This window comes from Cebus imitator, unplaced genomic scaffold, assembly GCF_001604975.1.
Source record: "Cebus imitator isolate Cc_AM_T3 unplaced genomic scaffold, Cebus_imitator-1.0 Scaffold57, whole genome shotgun sequence".
NCBI classification, from domain to species: Eukaryota; Metazoa; Chordata; class Mammalia; order Primates; family Cebidae; genus Cebus; species Cebus imitator.
The window spans coordinates 4,498,689-4,517,968 of record NW_016107372.1 but is presented as its reverse complement, the minus strand read 5'-3'; the positions used below and the strand labels follow the sequence as shown (position 1 = coordinate 4,517,968).

The 19,280-nt window shown below is 40.2% G+C and overlaps 1 protein-coding gene across 6 annotated transcripts in view; it reads left to right on the top strand.

The window, feature by feature from the left end:
• RHBDD1 (rhomboid domain containing 1) overlaps window positions 1-19,280 on the top strand; it is a 165,566-nt gene that overhangs the window by 55,365 nt on the left and 90,921 nt on the right. For all 6 annotated transcript variants that reach the window (XR_001825425.2, XM_017529144.2, XM_037738757.1 and 3 more), the window contains exon 4: window positions 17,835-17,923. Coding sequence is in view for 5 of the 6 variants with exons in the window: in XM_017529144.2 (XP_017384633.1) it covers window positions 17,835-17,923 (89 nt within the window). In the remaining variant the exon portion in view is untranslated. The remainder of the gene's footprint in view (window positions 1-17,834; window positions 17,924-19,280) is intronic.

The window sequence follows — 19,280 nt, the reverse complement described above, 5'->3', positions numbered from 1 at the left end:
CCTCGTGATCCACCCGCCTCGGCCTCCCAAAGTGCTGGGATTACAGGCTTGAGCCACCGCACCCGGCCTAGAGCTCTGGTTTTTCTAAAGTCAAAAACATTTTCTTCTTTATCGTTATTCTTATGACTATAATTTGGTTTTGTTTCCCTCAATCAGATATTTTACATGAATAATAATTGTGTTAGTCAGGTTCAGGAGTTATCAAATCTCTGGTCTGAGAATCAGCACGTTAGGAATTAAACGACTTCATGGCAAGTGATTTAAGGTGTATTTGCAGGGATTGGGAAATGGCAGAAGTTACAGCCACAGAGAGGGTTGTGGTTAGTTAGATACAGAAAGGGTGGAAACATGTCTGGAAGCATTAAGTGCAGAGCTTTTTACCTTGCAGTAGTAATTTTGAAGATTTGCCCTAAGAAACCATAGAAGTTCATTTAAAATTCATAAATTCCACCCAGCGTCTCTGAGTGCACTGCCTGTGATTGCTATCAAGGGTCTCGAGCAAGCTGATTGTATACTGTTTAACACACATTGTTTGTCATGATATTTCTCATGCTGCAGGACTGACTTGTTTTGCTTATTCAGTCTGAAAGGACTCATCAGAGCTGTTGTCACCCATATGGCTAGAGGTGGACTGCCCAAGTAATGAGAGAGATGTTCTTTATATGCTCTGCATTATTTCAAGGTCCTCTTCAGAGATCTTTATTTTTAACAATGGCTTGAGGTCCCCCTTTGATCTGGGTTTTATACATTTTTGCATATTAGTTGCAATTGAGTTTTCTTAAAGCTCAGCTAAGAACCAATAGTAAAATAAGAGTTGGAGGGGAAAAGGACAGCCAAAGATCTCAGAAAATAATAAAGGTGATTAAAACTATCTGGTGAGGCAAACCTTTTAGCAGACTTGAAGGCATGTAGTGTTTTTGAAAAACTTTTGTTGAGGAATACAAATTAGAAATCAGAGTAGATTTCATTTTCTGGAAGTGTCTTGTGGGTCAAGACACATCATTAGACTTGTGTTATATAAATGATTATATGGCTTCTAGTCAGACTTTTGCTTGTTCTCACGTTCTGCATTACAGATTATAAATCCTAATTATACTTTTCCAGACATATATAGATGCTGAGCAAAGCCCAGCTGAAGGTATTTCCATCAGGGAGGAAGTACTGGGGATGGCTTCCTTACTGAATTTTCCTTCTTTGAACACACCTTTTTTGAGTGCCACTCCCTCTTCCCCCAGCTCCCTACTTCGTAGTCCTAGGCCCTTGATTCAATTACTTTTCTAAGTATCAGTCCCTCATCTGTAAAAAGAGACCAGTAATAGTACCCATGTCATGGACTTGTTGGGAGAATTAAAAGCTTGTGCAAGACAAATGCTGACATCTGTGTCTGGCTGATGGGAAGGCTGCTATCTTTTCAGTGCTCCTGACTCATCACCTGCAGGCACAAGGAGAGGAGTTGCTAAACCTCAACCCAGTCAGAGCATATCCAAGTCTTCCAGAACTTTGTAAATTGTGGAATTCCCTTGAAAGTATTTGCTAACAACTTGCTGAATAAAGTAACTACAGATTTTAAAGAGCTCTTTAAAAGACATAATAAATGAGTACTTAAAAATCATGTTTTTGTTTTTGAAAAAGTGAGATGTTTGAATTTTGACTCACATTTTGTTTATGAGCAACGTGTCAGGCATTCTACAGGATTCTTTTATATGTATTTTCTCTTTTAATTCTTAATGGTATTTTTATTATCTCCTGCACATGAGGAAGTTGTATCTGTTATAAGGGTCTGGGAATTCATTCAGTGATGAGCGTCTGTGTGCTAACATTCTTCTTGACTCTTTTATTAGAATGATCAGGTCCTCCATTCCACCTGTAGCCTGCTGACTCTGGAGCTAAAATAGAATGTTCAGCCAAATTCTCTGAGAGTTTGAGGCCTGCTGGATTCTGTAATGCGTCAGTCATCTTTTCTCACCTTGGATAGGAGTCTTTTGGTTACAATTTAAGGAAACCCAATTCTTTGTGTTACATACATTCCAATTATGCTCTTTTAGTTATTTTTAAATGCTTGGGGTGAATGATACCCCCTTTACCCTGATGTGATTATGAAGCATTGTATGCCTGTATTCAAATATTTTATATACTCTATAAGTATATACTCCTATTATGTACTCATAAAAATTAAAAATAATTTTTTTTTAAAGTAAAGAAACCCAGCTTAAGCAAACCTGATCAAAGAAAAGGACACTATTAAAATTTCCAATGGTGTACTTTAGGGTTCCAGGAACTTTAGATATGATGAAACTCAGGGGCTTTAAGATCCTGTCATTAAGATCCTGTTCTCCCTCCTGGCTCTATGTCATTACCCACCTATCCACAACCCCTCTTTTGGCTTTTGTATTAGTTATCTATTGCTATGTAGCAAATGATCTCAAATCCAGTAGCTTAAAACAATCACATTTAGTATCTCACAGTGCTTAATAGGTCAGGAATCTAGGCATGACTTATCTGGGTCTTTGGTTTCAGGCTCTCTCAAGGCTGCAATAAAGGTGTCAGAACAGAAATCTCACCTGAAGGCTTGACTGGGGAAGGATCCAATTCCAGCTCCTGTGGTTGTTGGAAGAATTCAATTCTTGGTGTGTTGTTGGACTAAGAGCCTGACTGTTGGCGGGAGGCTGCCCTCAGTTCCTCACCACTTGACTCTGTCTTCCTAGGGCAGTTCATAGTGTAGTACCTTCCTTCAGCAAAGAAGAGTTTGATAGTAAGTCAGAAATTACAGTATTATGTAATATTGATAGTGTAATCATAGAAGTGACTTATGTTCTGTTGGTTAGAAATAAGTCACAGGTTCTACCTATGCTCATGGCAAAGGGGTTATCCAAGGCATGAATACCAGGAATCAGGGATCACCAGGGGTCATCTTAAAGTCCGTCTGCCCAGTTTCATTCTCAGAAAAGTTCTCTTCCCATGGTGACAGAGCTGAAACCAGCAGCTCCTACATCCTACTGCTAGCAATCCTGAAAAAAACGCAGCCACTGTCTCCCTGGCATTTGTATAAATACCTGTACCCTACAGGTAGAATTCTTGGTTGGAAACCCTAGAAATTAACTCTGGCAAACTGAGCCATAAAAAGACATATTGGAAGGATATCAGGTAGCTTCTAGAATTTTTGAGAATACTGAAGACCTGGGCTGGAAGAACCTGTAAGAACTGGCAGGATGCTTGTTGTCATTGGTCAGTGCTTCACTGGACTGTCACCACTAGAATCTCAGTATTAGATACAAAGGGTATCTGATTGGCCAGTGCAGGTCGCATACCTGTGCTTTGGCTTCCAGGAAGATGAGGGACTGTCTGCACCTCTTGAGCCTCCACTGGAGGTGGGGCTGTGTTTCTTTGACTGTGATCCTGCTCTGAGATGAGCCCATATGAGTCACCTGGCTTCACTGCGTCTCTCTTGTTCACAGATGTTCAGCCTAGCAGCTCACACTGCATAAGCAGATTCAGCTCAAATGGGCAATTTTTAGAATTTTGTAGCTAGTGATTCTGTACTCTTTGTTTAACATTAACTATGCTTTACAGACATACCAATAAAGCTGCTACAGAAGCAGTATGTGATGTTGATGGCATCTTCAGGTTTCTGAGTCATGTAGTAGATGGGGCATGTCTGTTTTTCATAGTCAGAATTTGTATTCATACCAGATTTAACCACAAGCAGAATTTATTTTTTCTGAAATTATGGGCCAACTTTACAATGCATTTTTTGTCCTAATCTTGGTGTTGGCTATAGGAATTCAGGGATTATCTTGACTTTTTACTTTCATCATCTTCGGCCATGTGCATATGACTTTTTTACATGTGAGTACACTGACTTGAGGTATCAGGTTTTTATAAGTCCAAAGAACCTGTAAATCTTTTGAAATAAGTTCACGTTTCCTTTCATGCATTTTCAAAGTTATACTTAATTCTTATGCAGCATTACAGTCGAATAGAATAAGTAAGACCAACTTACCAAGAAGGGAAACAGATACCACTTCTATGGGGTTATTTGTGAGGTGCAGCCTTGCCTACTCTCAAAACATTTTTCTTATTGGCACAATATGGCAACTGAAATCTCACCATTAGAACTCAAATTTTGGGTTAAGATCAATAAACCTCAACCTGAACACATTGGAATTTCCTGGGGAATTAAAAACAACATTTCAAAAAAATAACTAAATGGAGAAAACCTTGTCAGGACCCTACCCCAGAGCAATGTTGCACAGTTTCTGGGAGTGGGACCTAAGGAGCAGTAACTTTTAAAACTTTTTTAAGGAATTCTAAAGTGCAGCCAGGATTGAGAACTAGGAGACCAAGATGAGAAAACCTGGGAAGGGCAGTGCATTCATTCATGTTAGGATGTCTACAAGGAAACACTATAAACATCATTTCCACAGTCCGAGTTGAGACTATTTCCTGCCATTCTTTCTTCTTCTTTTATCTGCATGATGAATTTCCATTAACAAAGATCAATAAGTCAGTTTCTTCCTGCAACCTTAGAGAGCCTAACTACTATAGGGCTGTGGAATTTCTAGTCATGGCATTGCTTATGAAAATACCTCCAAAAGACTGAACTCACGGGAACATTTATTTGCTTCATAACAGTAGCACATGTTAAAATCAGGCTATAAACAATCCAACTTCTCTTTCATTTTACGTTTACTTTCTGGAGGTGATGTGCAAATAATCATTCATGTGGTATCCAGAAATATTTTTGTCTATAGTAACAGCAGATGGCAGAGCATTTTTCACATGCCAAGTCACATTTATTCTACCACAGTGCAATGTGGAAGTGATCATGGCCTCTTTCAAATATTCAACTCCCCATGTGCATTGCAGTGGTGGTGGGAACTTTTCTTGGATATCAGTTCAATATGTTGTAGATTGACTTGGAATCCTTGGAATTTGTGCATAGTGTGGTCATATGAGAAGTACTTTGAAAAGAAACATTTTTGAAGCTTCATGATTAAAAGTCATCAGTTCAGCAAACATTTGATAAGCATATTTTGTGTGCTAAGCCAGTTGTTTTCCACTGGGATGGGTGGCTTTGTCCCCAGGAGGAACTTTGGAAATTTGCAGGGTTATTCTTAGTAATCCTAATGATTAGCAGGGTGCCACTGGCATGCAGTGTGCAGGGGCCAAAGGTACTAGCTGTCTCCAGCTTAGAGGACAGACAGACCTCTCCACAACAAGAATGGTCCTCTACACACACTCCTACCCACAACCAGTCTGTCGAAAGGACATTAATGTAAATGAAAAACCTGTTTATGATTATCTGAGCCTAAAACCTAAGTGTGCTTTTCCTATACATAGCAGTTTTTGGAGGGACATGGATTTAATGTACAATGACTTTTCCAGGAAAATTATATTAATAAATTAAATTGTAAAGGGAGGGAAAGTTGTACTTTACCTTATTTGGAATTAAGAGTTTTTTTACCTCATGTGAAATCACATCACCCATCGAACCGTGAATGTGATACGTGAGTCACAAAAAGCCTGTATCTATAACCATTTGCATTCATTATTCCCATATTTTTGAGGATTCCATATATAGGTGTAAGGAAAGGGCTACTTTATATGTCTCCTGCTGGTGGTATGTCTGAGCATTTATAATTCTTTTTTTTTTTTTTTTTGAGACAGAGTCTTGCTGTGTTGCCAAGGTTGGAGTACAGTGGCACCATCTTGGCTCACTGGAAGCTCTGCCTCCTGGGCTCAAATGATTCTCCTGCCTCCACCTCCCGAGTAGCTGGCATTACAGGCATATACGACCACACCTGGATCATATTTGTATTTTTAGTAGAGACGGGGTTTCACCATGTTGGCCAGGCTGGTCTCGAACTCCTGACGTCCAGTGATCCACCCACTTCAGCCTCCCAAAGTGCTGGGATTGCAGGCACTACTGCGCCCTACCTATAATTGATATTGTTTTAATTTTATTACTTTTTAATTTTTTCTTATTTTCATAGCTAGGGCATTATGTTGACTTGCGATTGTATATTTGTATATGTATCTGTGTTTTAAAAAGTAAGTATATAAGATGTGTTATTCATAAATTTTATTTCAAGAAAATAGGGGGAGCATTACAAAATATCTGGGTTATAAAGGGGTATTGGGTTTGATTAGGTTGAAAGTCACTGGATTAAGCAGCAGGGAAATATCAGGCAAATCAACAGACAGGGAAATTTCAGCACACTCGAGGAGCCCAGAGGCCACTGCAGGGTCCAGAGGAGCAGACCTTGCCAAGTCCTGAAGGAGTGTGGTCAAACTGGTCCCCCATGATCAGGAGCTGGGGGATGTGGAGGGCAAAGGGAGTGGCACATACAAAGTCCTGAAGGGTGGATCCTTAGCGCTGGGGAGTGGCTAGAGCCTGGGGTATGGTAGGGCTGGGTCCTGGCAGAGGGGAGAGAGAAGGCTGGAGAAGCAGACAGAAGTCCATGAAGAGCCTAATTAGCCTTGCTTGCATTTTATTCTAGACACACTGGGGAGCTACCAGCTTCTGCGCTAGGATTAGGTTTGCTGGTTAGACAGACATGCTTGTCACAGTGGTGAAAATGGGCTAGATGAGGGTGTGGTTGCATGAGCCAGGGTGAAGCCTGAGCTAGGCAACCATGGGTTAGACTGCTGAGCTAACACCTTTGCAGGCCATGTGAACCTTTCTGAGTTCTCCTGCTGCCTAGAAGCAGTCAGCCCGGGGGTCTCACCCTAGTAGCTGTGCTCCTGATCGCTTTTCTAAGAGGTTGGGATGTGGGTGGGATGGGGTGGTGCAGAGCAGATGGAGGGGATTGTGGTCAGTGGGAGCTACTCAGCATGGAACATGGAAGAGACAGGGTAAGGAACTCTAGAATGTATCTGGTTCCATGAAGCATCTGAGGAAAAGAACACTAGCCTCACAGAATCTCACAGGCTCTTTAACCTCTGTGCCCAATCAAGGGAGTGGGGGGAGATTCTCGTCCAGTTATTTTGTGTGATTTCACTTACCTTTACTTTCATTTAATTTAGCACAACCTATCATTTTGTTTTGGAGATTTGAATAACAACACAGATCCAAAAGAGACTTAGTAATACTGCAAAGCTAATGATTATGACCTTCCATCCTGAGTGCTATTTAGAAACACTTAAATGGGAGAAGGTGGTTCTCAGCAATAGCAAAACAATTTAGGTTTATCCATCACATTGATGAGAGAAATACTGTTTTTAAAATGAGAGCCTTGCTTGGTGTCTTTTCCCTTTGCATTTAAAAATAAATGAAATTACTAAAACAGTATTATAAGAAGCTTGGAAAATAAGGGGGATGTACCTTCCCTGCGTATTATCTGTTACTATTTTTATGTATTTCCTTTAAATCTTGTTTTTAGGTATGTTTATGTATATTTGTGTATGTGTATAATATGTTGTATATATAAATATGTAACATAATTGTATAAAATTATTCTAGGAATCAACACATGAAATATGGGAGCAACATTTTAAGTCATTCTTCCCTCTCAACTTCAAACTTGCAACCTAGCTACCTACTGAATACTAGATGTCTCTATTTCATTGTCTCGCAGGCATCTCAAAGCAAAGAAAACAACTGAGCTCTTGCACTGTCTCTCTCTCCCTATAGCCTTTCCTTTTCCCAGTCTTCTGCATCTCAGTAAATTGTTCCACCATCTGTTTAGTTGCACAAGCCAGAAGCCTAGATTTCTTCCTTTCCCTCACCCTCTACACTGAGTCCATCAGCAAGTCCTTGTATCTCTGCCTCCAGGATACATCCCAGATCCATCCATTACCCTTCCCTGATAGAAGCAGTCCTATCAAGATCTGTTCTAGTAGTATTAATATTTCTGTAGCCCACTGCCACCACCTTCTTCCAAGCCATCATCAACTTTTACCAGGACTACATTATCCTCTTTACCTGTCTTCTGCTTAAATTGGCCATTCTTACTTCTCTAGGATCTGTTCTGTCAGAAGCAGAATAGATCACTCCTATAAATGCTCCTGTTTGAAATCCTCCATTGGCCTTCCATTGTACTTAGAAAACAACTCAAGTTCTTTACTATGACACTAAGGCACATGGCACACAGGCCTTATATACCATGCAATACCCTGTGCCCATACTTCTTGTTTACTATGCCCCAGCCAGCTGTTAGTTGTCTCAGTGTTTCAAAACAGCAAATTCTTCCTGCCTCAAGCTGCTGCATATGTGCTTGTCCCTGCCTGAAGCTTCCATTCCCACTTCTGAGCATCCTAGTTCCAAATCCTGCAGTGTCACTTAAATGACACCTCCTTGAGAAGCCATCCCAGACAGTTCTGGGTGAAGTAGACTTGCATTCTTACACTTAACACAGTTTGGAGCGTGTGCGTGTGTGTGTGTGTGCACGCATGCGTGTGTGTCTGTCCATCTGTCTCCTCCACTCTAGATTTTAAGCTCCAGGAGGCAAGGACCATGTTTGTCTTGTTTACATAATAGTCACTAAATATTTGATAAGTGAATGAATGAATATGTCTTAGCCCATTTAGTGTTGCTGTACAAGAAGTACCTGTGTCCGGGTAATTTATAAAGAGAAGAGGTTTATTTAACTCACAGTTCTACCAGCTGTAAGGCTCAAAACTGAGCCTCTGCTGAGGGCCTCAGGCTACTTCCACTCAAGGTGGAAGATGAAGGGGAACCAGCTTGTGCAAAGACCACATGGCAAGAGAGGAAGAAGTAAAACAGGTGGTGCCATGCTTTCTTTAAGCGCCAGCCCTGGGCCGGGCATGGTGGCTCATGCCTGTAATCCTAGCACTTTGGGAGGTTGAGGTGGGTAGATCACTAATGTCAGGATTTTGAGACCAGCCTGACCAACATGGTGAAACCCTGCTTCTACTTTAAAAAAATACAAATATTAGTTATGCATGGTGGCATGTGCCTTCAGTCTTGCTACTCAGGAGGCTGAGGCAGGAGAAGAGCTTGAACTTAGGAGGCGAGATAAAAATAAGCTGAGATCGCACCATTGCACTCCAGCCTGGGCCACAGAGTAAGACTCTGTCTCAAAAAAAAAAAAAAAAAAAAAAATACCAGCTCTGGCGGGAACTATTAAAAGTGAGAGCTCATTCACCCACCAAGAGAGGACACTAATCTATTCATGAAGGATCTGCCCTCATGACCCAGTCACCCCCCATTAGGCCCTACCTCCTTATACTCCTACAATGAGGATTAAATTTCAACATGAGTTTTGGAGGGGACAAACATCGAAACCATAGCAGAATGATACCTACTTGAACCGGTTCAGGGAATTGTCTTATTACCAGGCATAGGGACATGGAATTGAGAGCCAGGGAATTGCTAAACATCATCTTTTACAAAAGAAGAAGCTCTTTTGTAAAAGAGGCTTCTGCTACCTTCACAATACCCTTGTTTTTGTCCAGATTCTGTTTGTCTGGGCCTCAAGTAAATGTCAGTAGTCAGTTTCCATCCCTGTGTCTGCAGTTGGTGCCATATTTAATAAATTATCATGGATTGTAGAGGGTGCAGTGTCAGTATAGCTTCGTTTTTGGGGCATAACGTTGGAAGATGGCTGGTTTTTACTTCTGAGGACAAAAGTGCAGGGAGCAAGGGAACCATGGTAGAGAGAATGTGTAGACCAGGTCATTCAACCATGCTGGTTTCATGGTTAAAGAAGGCATCAAGGACAGAGAAAAGGAGGTTAAAAGCAGTTTCTCTTGAGAAGAAGCAATCTTATCAAAATCTTTCCTCATGGCATTAATGTTCAAAAACCTGAAAAAAATTGTATTATGTCTTGTTGCTAGTGCTGCAAATCTGGGACCACTTATTAAGATCCCCAAACCCCAGAGCTTCTGATCAGTACAGCCCCTTCCTGCTATTAACTTTTACAGGAGGAAATCGTGGAGAGTACAATAGGCCACTTCTAGCTGACTTGCCTCTTCTTACCTTATTTTGTTCCCTTACCTTGTCCAACATTGTGTCTCCAAGTTTCGTCCTTAATGAGGTCATTTGCGCTGCATACATTGTAAGATTGTGTCTCAGAGTAATACATTTGCTGCTTTCTGAGCTGTGCTTGAGAGACAACCTCTTCAACTGTGGAAAGAATTTGCCATTTAATAGGGGAGGACCTTTATAGCTTGTCACAGCTTTCAGTCATGGCTCTAGTTTTTGATTCTGTCACAGTGGCACATGAGAGCAGGAACATTTTGCATAACCACTTAACTCAGCCTTACAACAGCCTCTTAAATGGGTGAGGAGCAGCTTAAGCTGGCTTGATAGGAAAGAACACTGTCTTTTGGTGTTAATAATACCTGCATTTAATTTGCATAACTTAAATCCACAATAATATCAATCTTAGTTTTGCTCCAAAATTGCCTTTTTACTATCATTATCCTGTATAAATAATGTACAGCAACACTGATTTGATTGTAACCTTATATTTTATTAAATTTTTTTTTCTATAAACATATATTGAGCACTCTATATCAGGAAAGTTACAAATGCTTAATATCTAGAGGTCCGCAGGACAAAAAATAATGGGTGAGGATTTTCAGAATTGTAAAAACACATGAAACCTCATGTTGAAAAACAGCACATCTTAGCAGTTTAAATAAATCTACAACCAGCTATGATGATTGTGGTATAAAGACAGTGTGTCCAAAATAAAGAGAAAACCTTTAAAAGCTGAGAGAAAAGACAGATTGCCTACAGAGGAATGCCTTTCCAACTGACAGTACATTTATTATCAGCAGCAGTAGACCCTATACCTGTCATCAAAATAGGATGCTGAAATAAAGACCTTTTAGGACGTGCAGAGACTCGGATAATTTTTTACTCTCAAATATTAACTGAAAGAACTATGAAACATTATATTGTAAAAAGGAGGAAACTGAACCCAGAAATACGTTGGACCATTACAGAAGCAATGACACAACAAAGACTTTGGACAATAAGTTAATGAACCTGAGTAATCAGAATAAATGGCTACCTCTGTGCTATGATTTGAGTATTAGCAAGATGTATTTGAGTATCAGCAAGATGTTTTCCAGTTAAATATAGAACTACTTTGGTTTGGTGCTGATGCCTGAAATTCTTGTTTGTGATGAATTATTCACCTCAGGCAAGAGTTTTTAAGAAGGGGTCCATGGATGGAGTTGCAGGAATCTATGAACTTCCTAAAATTACAGGTGATGTACTTTGTGTATGCACAGTTTTTCTGAAGACGGGCTTGTTGGCTCTCATCAGATGCTTAAAGATGCTTAGAATTTGAACTAGTTTAAGGACTACTGGATTCAGTTATTGTTCCTTATTAAAGTGAAATTACATGGATATTTACCTTGCTGTCAAGATGAGATACATGATCTGAATTTGAATAGTGATGTTATTGGTTTCCTTGCAGAATCATTGTGACCCTGGACAAATTACTTTTCTTCTCATTGTAGTCTGAGTGTGCATTGTATGACCTGTGTGGGAAAAGGCAGCAGTGGCGTTGCCTGGCCCCTGTGACTGTATCTCAGTATCACAGTCAGTATTTGATTATAGTTATGATTTTTCTAAAGACAATCACTATTAAGCTAACAAAATAAAGTTTTTAAGTTACCAGTTTTAGTATATAATAAAATATTTATTGTTATTGTTTTGTTAATTGAACATATATTTTGTGTAATACATTGTTCAAGTGTATGTAGTGGGGTAGGCAGGGGGAAGCTGTGTTCAGTCATTATCTATACCAGTGAGATTTCATGCTAAAACAACTATTAACTGGTGACCATATACAACTTGTATTTTCCCCCAGCTTTGTTGAACCATCACTGACAAATATTGTATATGTTTAAGATAATATAATGTGATGTTTTGATGTATATATACATGTAGAGTGATTAATTAGACCAAGCTAATTAACATATGTTACCTCAAGTAGTTAGCATTGTGTGTGTGTGTGGTGAGAACACTTGAGATTTACTCTCCTAGCAAGTTTCAAGTATACAGTGTGGTGTATTATTATTAACTCTATGCACCATGCTATATGTTAGCTCTCTTACTTACTCATCTTACAACTGAAAGTTTGTAGCCTTTGATCAACATCCACCTATCTCTGCCATCTCCAAATCCCTGGCAACCACTGCTCTACTCTGTTTCTACGAGTTTGACTACTTTAGATTCCACATATAAGTGAGATCCTACAGTATTTGTCTTTCTGTATCCAGCTTATTTCACTTAGGAAGATGTCATGTAGATTTATCCATGTTGTCTTAAATGGCAGGATTTCCTTATTTTTTAAAGCTGGGTAATAAAAATTCCATTGTGTGTGTGCGTGTGTGTGTGTGTGTGTGTGTGTGTGTGTGTGTGTGTATACATACCACATTTTCTTTATTAGTTGATGGACACTTAAGTTTTTTTCTTATCTTGGCTATTGTGAACAATGATGTAATGAGCATGGGAGTGCAGATATCTTTTTGAAATACTAATTTCAGTTCCTTTGGGTATATACCCAGAAGTAGAATTGCTGGATCATATGGTATTTCTATTTTTAGATTTTTTTAAGGAACCTCTGTATTGTTTTATATAATAGCTGTACCAGTTTACATTCCCACCAACAGTGTATCGGGGTTCTCTTTACTCCACATCCTTGCCCACACTTGTTGTATCATTTGATTTTTTATAATAATCATCCTCTGTGTGAGGTGGTATCTCATTGTGGCTCTGACTTGCATTTCCCTGATGATTAGTGATGTTGAGCAGCTTTTCTTGTACCCATTGCTCATCTTTACCAAAAGAAACAGCACGATGACAAGGCAACCTGTAGAATGGAGACTATATTTGCAAATCATATACCCAATAGGGAACTAATATCTAAAATATATAAAGAATTACAACTCAGTGGCAGTAAAACAGATAACCCAACTGAAAAATGAGTAAAGTACTTGACTAGACATTTTTTCTAAAAAAGACATACAAATGTCACTTGTGATTTTTTAAATACAGCGTATTTTAGATACATGTATTTTATGTGTAATTTAAATTTAACTCTTCCTCTCACCTGGCAGTTCTGTACTGAGTGCCAGTGTCAAGTTGTTTACTGTAGTAGGCGTGGTCATGGATGTAAAGTTGTTGGTGGTTCTGTGCTGTAGGGAATTACTCTGAATAGGATAGAGGGTGGTAGGTCATAACCAAATCCCTAGTCCTAGCCTAAGACCCAGTAAGGTCAAGAGGAAGTTGTTCCTAGTCGCAAGGTTTTCCCTGCATGCTGCCTCGGATGGCAGCTTCCATGTATAGCTAAGAACAGAATGAAGCCACAGGCTTATTCAGAGACCTCAAGCTTCACAACTTCTCTTTATCATTTATAATTATGATTGTGACAACCCAGTCTGGTTTTGATGCTGTTATGTTTGAAGATAGATCCCAGCCACTGATCAGAGCACTCAGATGGGCCATCTTCACTAAAAGCCCAGGGTTTCTTTCTGTCTCCACAGCACCCCCAGCTCAGGGTAAAGTGCCCTAACCCTAGGACTAGTGAGAACCACCTTCCCAGTTCAGCTTTCTCCCCATCTATAGGTCCGTCTTCTCGCTCAGCATGTGGGTATTTCTTAGAGGGTGAGGGAGGTGATTTTTCAAATGGTTACCAAGAGCATAGAGAAAGTTAATTTACCTCTTAAAATTAGTTATATATTCCTTTTACATTGATGAAATTCATTCTCCGATTTTTTGTGTAATGTTGAGAGATTCTCAGTTTTGATTGAATAAGATCATAATCTCAGTTTTTTTAAAGCAAACACTTTCATGGAGCTTAATTGAAACAAGACCAGTTAAATGTTTTGAGATGGAGCTTTTGTGGAAAATGCTGAATGTTGGAGGAGGATGATGCAATGAGTTCTCGGGACTGAGGGCCTCCTTTCCCTAGATACTTGAAATTATATTAGGGCAATTAGATTATAACTCAAACTTCTGAAAACCATTTAGAGATAGATAAGAAATTCATTTCACTGTATTGTACTGTAAATTGTAAATGAGAGTCAAGATTGTTTCATAGGTTGAAGTTTTCAATTGAAATTTCCTTCTACGTTATTTTATATCTGTATGATTCACCATGACGTTTAGTTTGAAACCATAGTTTCAGAAATACTGATATTATTATATTATTTTCATCTAAATTGAAGTTATTTTTTTAAAAAATTGGTCCTGGCCACTTCTTTGTATCTCTCAAATTGCTACTTTCTTTGTCATTTTTAGAACTATTAATAGGTGGCTGATTGTATTGAGCCTGGGCATAGAATAAAATAAGTACAGTGGTCTCCCTTATCTGTGATTTTGCCTTCTGCATTTTTAGCCCCAGTCAACCTTGATCCAAAAACATTAAATGGAAAATTCCAGAAATAAGCCATTTATAAGTTTTAAATTTCACGCTGCCCTAGCTATCGTGGTGAAATTTCACAGTCTCAGCCAGGACATGAATTATTTCTTTGCCCTGTGTGTCCATGCTGTCTTTCCTACCCACCTGTGAGTCACATAGTAGTTGTTTTGGTTTGAGATCGGAAAAGCGTAGTATATATAAGGTTTAGTACTATTCGTGGTTTCCGCCATCCACTTGGGGGTCTGCAGATAATGGGGGGACTACTATACAATATTTTAGCATGATTGGGGAGCTAAAGCATAGTTCCTACTATTCTTGTCAGAAAATGGGCAAAAAATGTTCAGTCCCATATTTTTATTATCAGGTCACACAACTTGTGAAGTAGCGACATGGACAGGAGACGGGGAAATAGTGGGTAGAAGAAGGCGGTTCCACAGTAAAGGTCCCACCCTCAAGCCTGGAAGCCTACAGCCCTCCTTAATGGGAACAGGCATTCCTGTTTTTGTACCCACAAGCTGCCTTTTGGCCCACCACCACCCCCTATACTATGCCCATATAAACCTGAGATCTCAGGCTTCAGAAAGAGACGAGTTGAACAGAAGAGCAGAACGGCATAGCAGAGAGAAGAGAAGGAGCATCTGAATGCTGAGAGGAGTTCACCTGGGGATGATCGGAGGGGAGACAGGTCACTGGACAGCCAAACTTGAGGGAAAGATCATCTTCCCACTCCATTTCCCTTCCATCCCACTGGGAGCCACCTCCCTCACCCACTAAAAGCCCCACATTCATCCTTCAAGGCCATGTGTGACCTGATTTTTCCTGGATGCTAGACAAGAGCTTGGGATACAGAAAGCTATCACACTGGCCCTCTGCCTTTGTGAAAAGGCAGAGGGTCCACTGAGCTGTCTAACACTTAAGCTGCCTATGGATGGCAAGGCTAAAAGAACACACTGTAACAAGCGACCACTTGGGCTTCAGGAGTCACAGACACATCTCTGGACGCTGCCCTGGGGCTGAAGCCCAGGGGCACTCGTCCCAGCTCCTGCACCTGTGACTCTGTGGCTCCCCTTCCCATAAGGGGTTTAAGCATGGATTGCTGCCAAATAGACAAGTCACACCGCTGTGGCACGTCCTGCAAAGTAAGTCAGGGAACCCTCTTGTTTCAGTAGATAAATTTGATGAAAATAATGCTCTCCTGAGGAATGATCCTATACGTGGTGTGTGTGTGTGTGTGGGCGTGCGTGTGTGTATATGTGTGTGCATGCATGCACGCACACACATGTGCCATGACTTTTAGTATGTGCATATGTACATGAGATCTTGTTTGAGCAATAGTGTCATTTAATTGGCTAATGGGAACAAGCCCCAATGCTCTTCTCTCTACAAGGCTCCTGTTTGTCTCTTTCTTGCAAGCGTTCCTCATTGCATGTTCTTTTCCTAAGAGCCAACAAGTCTTTTCATATCTTGGAGACAGTGAAAATTTCAAAACCATCTTGCTTGTGGTGTTTCAGGGACTCTTCCCTAGGCTGCTGCTGTAGTAGGCGAAATGTGTTGGTTTTGACTCTGAGTCTCATGCGTAGGTTACCGAATGGCAGATTCTTAGCTCTGTGACTGCCATGGCTCAGCAAGCACCCTGAGCTGAAGATCGAGTGGTTTTAACTTACCTCCTGATGGTCTTGGTGGAACAGTCCTGGCATACTCGAGCCATTCATCCAATACATCCTTGAGGGACTCTCATGTGCCTGGCATTGTCCTAGGTGTTTGGAATACATATGTGAAAGCCACAAAAATGGCTGTGCTCTTGGAGTCTGTATCAGACTCCTTCATGACTTTCAGTTGCCCCCCTTCTGGAATGAGAGGTCACTATTCCAGGCTATGGGAATGCAGTCATTTGCTTGGCTTTTTTTTTTTTTAAAGCTTCTAATTTTGTATAATGTGACACCATTGCTGCCCTCAGGGAATATGTGTGTGACAGAGACAGACAGAAGGGCAGGCAGACATATAAGCACTTTGCCACCAGCAGGCTGGCTTCATGCCATAATAAGGTAGGAGCAGTGACTCCAAGGGGAGGCAGGAGAAGGAAAGAGCGACTCTTCAACTGGGGTGGGATTTTTTTGACAGAGGTTCTTCTTGGCTTGGCCTGTGGTCACTGAGAGTGCTTCGAGGGTGTGACAGTGGGGCATGTGGGAATGGATGTAGCAGACAACGAGGGTCTCCACCCTCTGCCTTTGCAGAGATGGGCAAGGCTGAGTGTTGGAAGGGCTTGAACACACACTGGAGTATTCTGTGAGAGCCAGTGGATTTCAGAGGACGGCAATGACACCACTTGCCTTCTGCCTTGGGAGGATAATTGATGGCAGTGTGTGGGATGCAGTGGAGAGCAAAACTGGGTTGCACACTGGGAGATCAGCTAGATGATTTTCTTTCATTTATTTTTATTCATTCAACACACATTCATCTGGGGTTCCCTATGTGCCCAGTGCAGGATGTTTCCAAACAGTTCAGGTGTCAGTAAGCATAGTTGTGGCAGTAGGAGTGGGAAGGCTGGGATGGGTGTGAGAGGCATTACAAAGGGGATGCGGGAGTGGCACCCCAGAAAGGCCTAGTTTAAGGTGTCAATGGATGTGTGCACACGTGTGCAGGGGTTTTCTCAAGGGTGGCGGGCAGCTGAAAATTGAGGTCAGGTGCTTAAAGAACAACTCGTTGTGTAGGACCCCACTTTGTGGTCAAATGCAGAGGTTTTTGAGAATCCCCAGTAATTTCTTAAACTCAGGCTGGGAGGTTATTCAGCCAGGGAACTCCACAAAGAGCGTTGACACTTGGGTTGAAGTGAACTTCTCAAAATAAATTTTCTAAGTGCTCGCCAGTTTTAGATGCCAGTTTAAGAAGAGTTAAACCACTTTCTAACTCATCTTTCAAGTTTGAAATGTATATTTTTGTTTTTTTCATTCCCAGTGACTGAAAGATACATATGAAGACAACTTTGGGGGCTGTAGGTGGGCATCTCAGTCTCTTTTGCTGAGTTTCACTTGCTGTCTGCTTCACTCATCAGTGGTGTAGAAAACTGCAGCAGTCCGCCCTACACACAGGCATCATCCCTCACAATGGCTGGATAATCCCAGATTTAATTCCAAACAGAGAAAACTGATTTCATTTATGTTTTGTGATAAGAGGTACAGAGAAGAACTGAAAGCAATATAATGACTTGTGAAAAAATGCTTCCGCTGCTCTGGAAGACCCAGCCCATTTCCCCTGGTTAAGGAGGGGTGTTGCATTTTAAACATGTGGTGGTGGTTATTCATTGTACTTTTTTTTTTTTAAGGTAGGAAATGTTCTTTGGACTGAGTTAAATGCTGCTCAGCATAAAAGACTCCGTGGAACAAAGCCTGTGGACTGTGACTATTTGACATGCCCTGGGCTTAATAAGAAGACAGAATGTCTCTAATCGCAGCAGAACAAATACTCACAAAGGGTCTCCTTCCCTCCTAGGACTTCCTTCGCCGGGCATCTGGCTGGGATTCTTGTTGGACTAATGTACACTCAGGGGCCTCTGAAGAAAATCATGAAAGCATGTGCAGGTAGAGAATAAAACGCCTTTGGCATGACAACAAGTTAGAAGTTCATCTTAATGTGAACAGAAACGACCCCAAGTTTCCCTGTGGTTCAACTCAGGAATTCCCTAATATGTTTTCCTTTTTAAACCAAAAGGTAAAACACCAGTGCAGTTGCTTACGTTGCTCCTCAAAAGAGGCTGCAAAGTTAAATTGTGAATCTGATACTTTCGTAGGGGACAAGTATCATTATATATTTATACCTTCAACCTTAATGCTACCCACAGAAAACCACGATTTCCTAAAAAATGCAGAGAACGAAAGTGCATTTAAAATAATGCATTCCTCTAGAATATGCCATGAATTAATATATGTGCAAGGCAAAGCTAAAAAAGAAAACAAAGCCTGGCTGGACTGAAGTGCAAGGCCAGTGTTTTAAAGAATTCAGAATGATGACCGGGTCCTTGGTGGTTGAGCCATATATTCATGCATAGCCAAGCCAAGTCTGTTATTGCTTGAAGCTTAGCTCCTGTTTTTTTTTTTTTTTTTTTTTTTTTTTTTAATTTTTTTTTTTTTAAATTTTGTTTTTTTTCCCTTCAAATTGATACTCAATGAAAATTCATTTAGAAGTACTTGCAATTTTTAGACCTCTTAATTTTAAATGCTATACTGATTTTGACTTGTAAGAAAACTGGTTTGCAAACACTTGTTTTATAGAGTGAGTTCCAATATTTCATCTTTTATTCATATGAAATCTTCTGAGACTATTTTACCTTTTCTTGAACCATAAATAATTTGTTTCACAGTTTGTGCTGATGACTGGTATTCTTGAGAACCATATAATATTCATGATATTAGAAAGCTTTGCAGGCACTGCTCTGGCACCTTTATGAGCAGGCTATGTTCACTTTTGGTTGATTTTTACAGACTGTGTTGCATCTCAGCAGATTCTCATTTTCCCGCATTTGCTTATTAATGTGTTTCTACTGTTTGTACTTACAGGAGGCAGTGGGAGCTTCATATATTGAAAATGTCCAGTTTTATTATATTTTCAATACAATTTGATACTGATTAGTACTGATAAAAGAGATGATTCTCAGGAGTTTAATGTCTTGTTTCTTTTTTCTGTGTGTTTTTGATGGAGTGGTTAGTAAAGCTTTGCAGACATGTTATGAAATTTAAGCAAGTACTTTGCTTAATTTTTAAAGAGGATATTCCCCATAATTATAATATTTAAACTCTTAGTTTTAAAAGCCTTAAAAAATAAGCGGAGACTTATTTTTATACCACTCTATTTTCAAAGCAATAAATACAATAGAAAATTAAATAGGAAAATTAGAACACTTAGTGCAATTTGCAAACAGCCTGCAAACTTGGCTTTTTT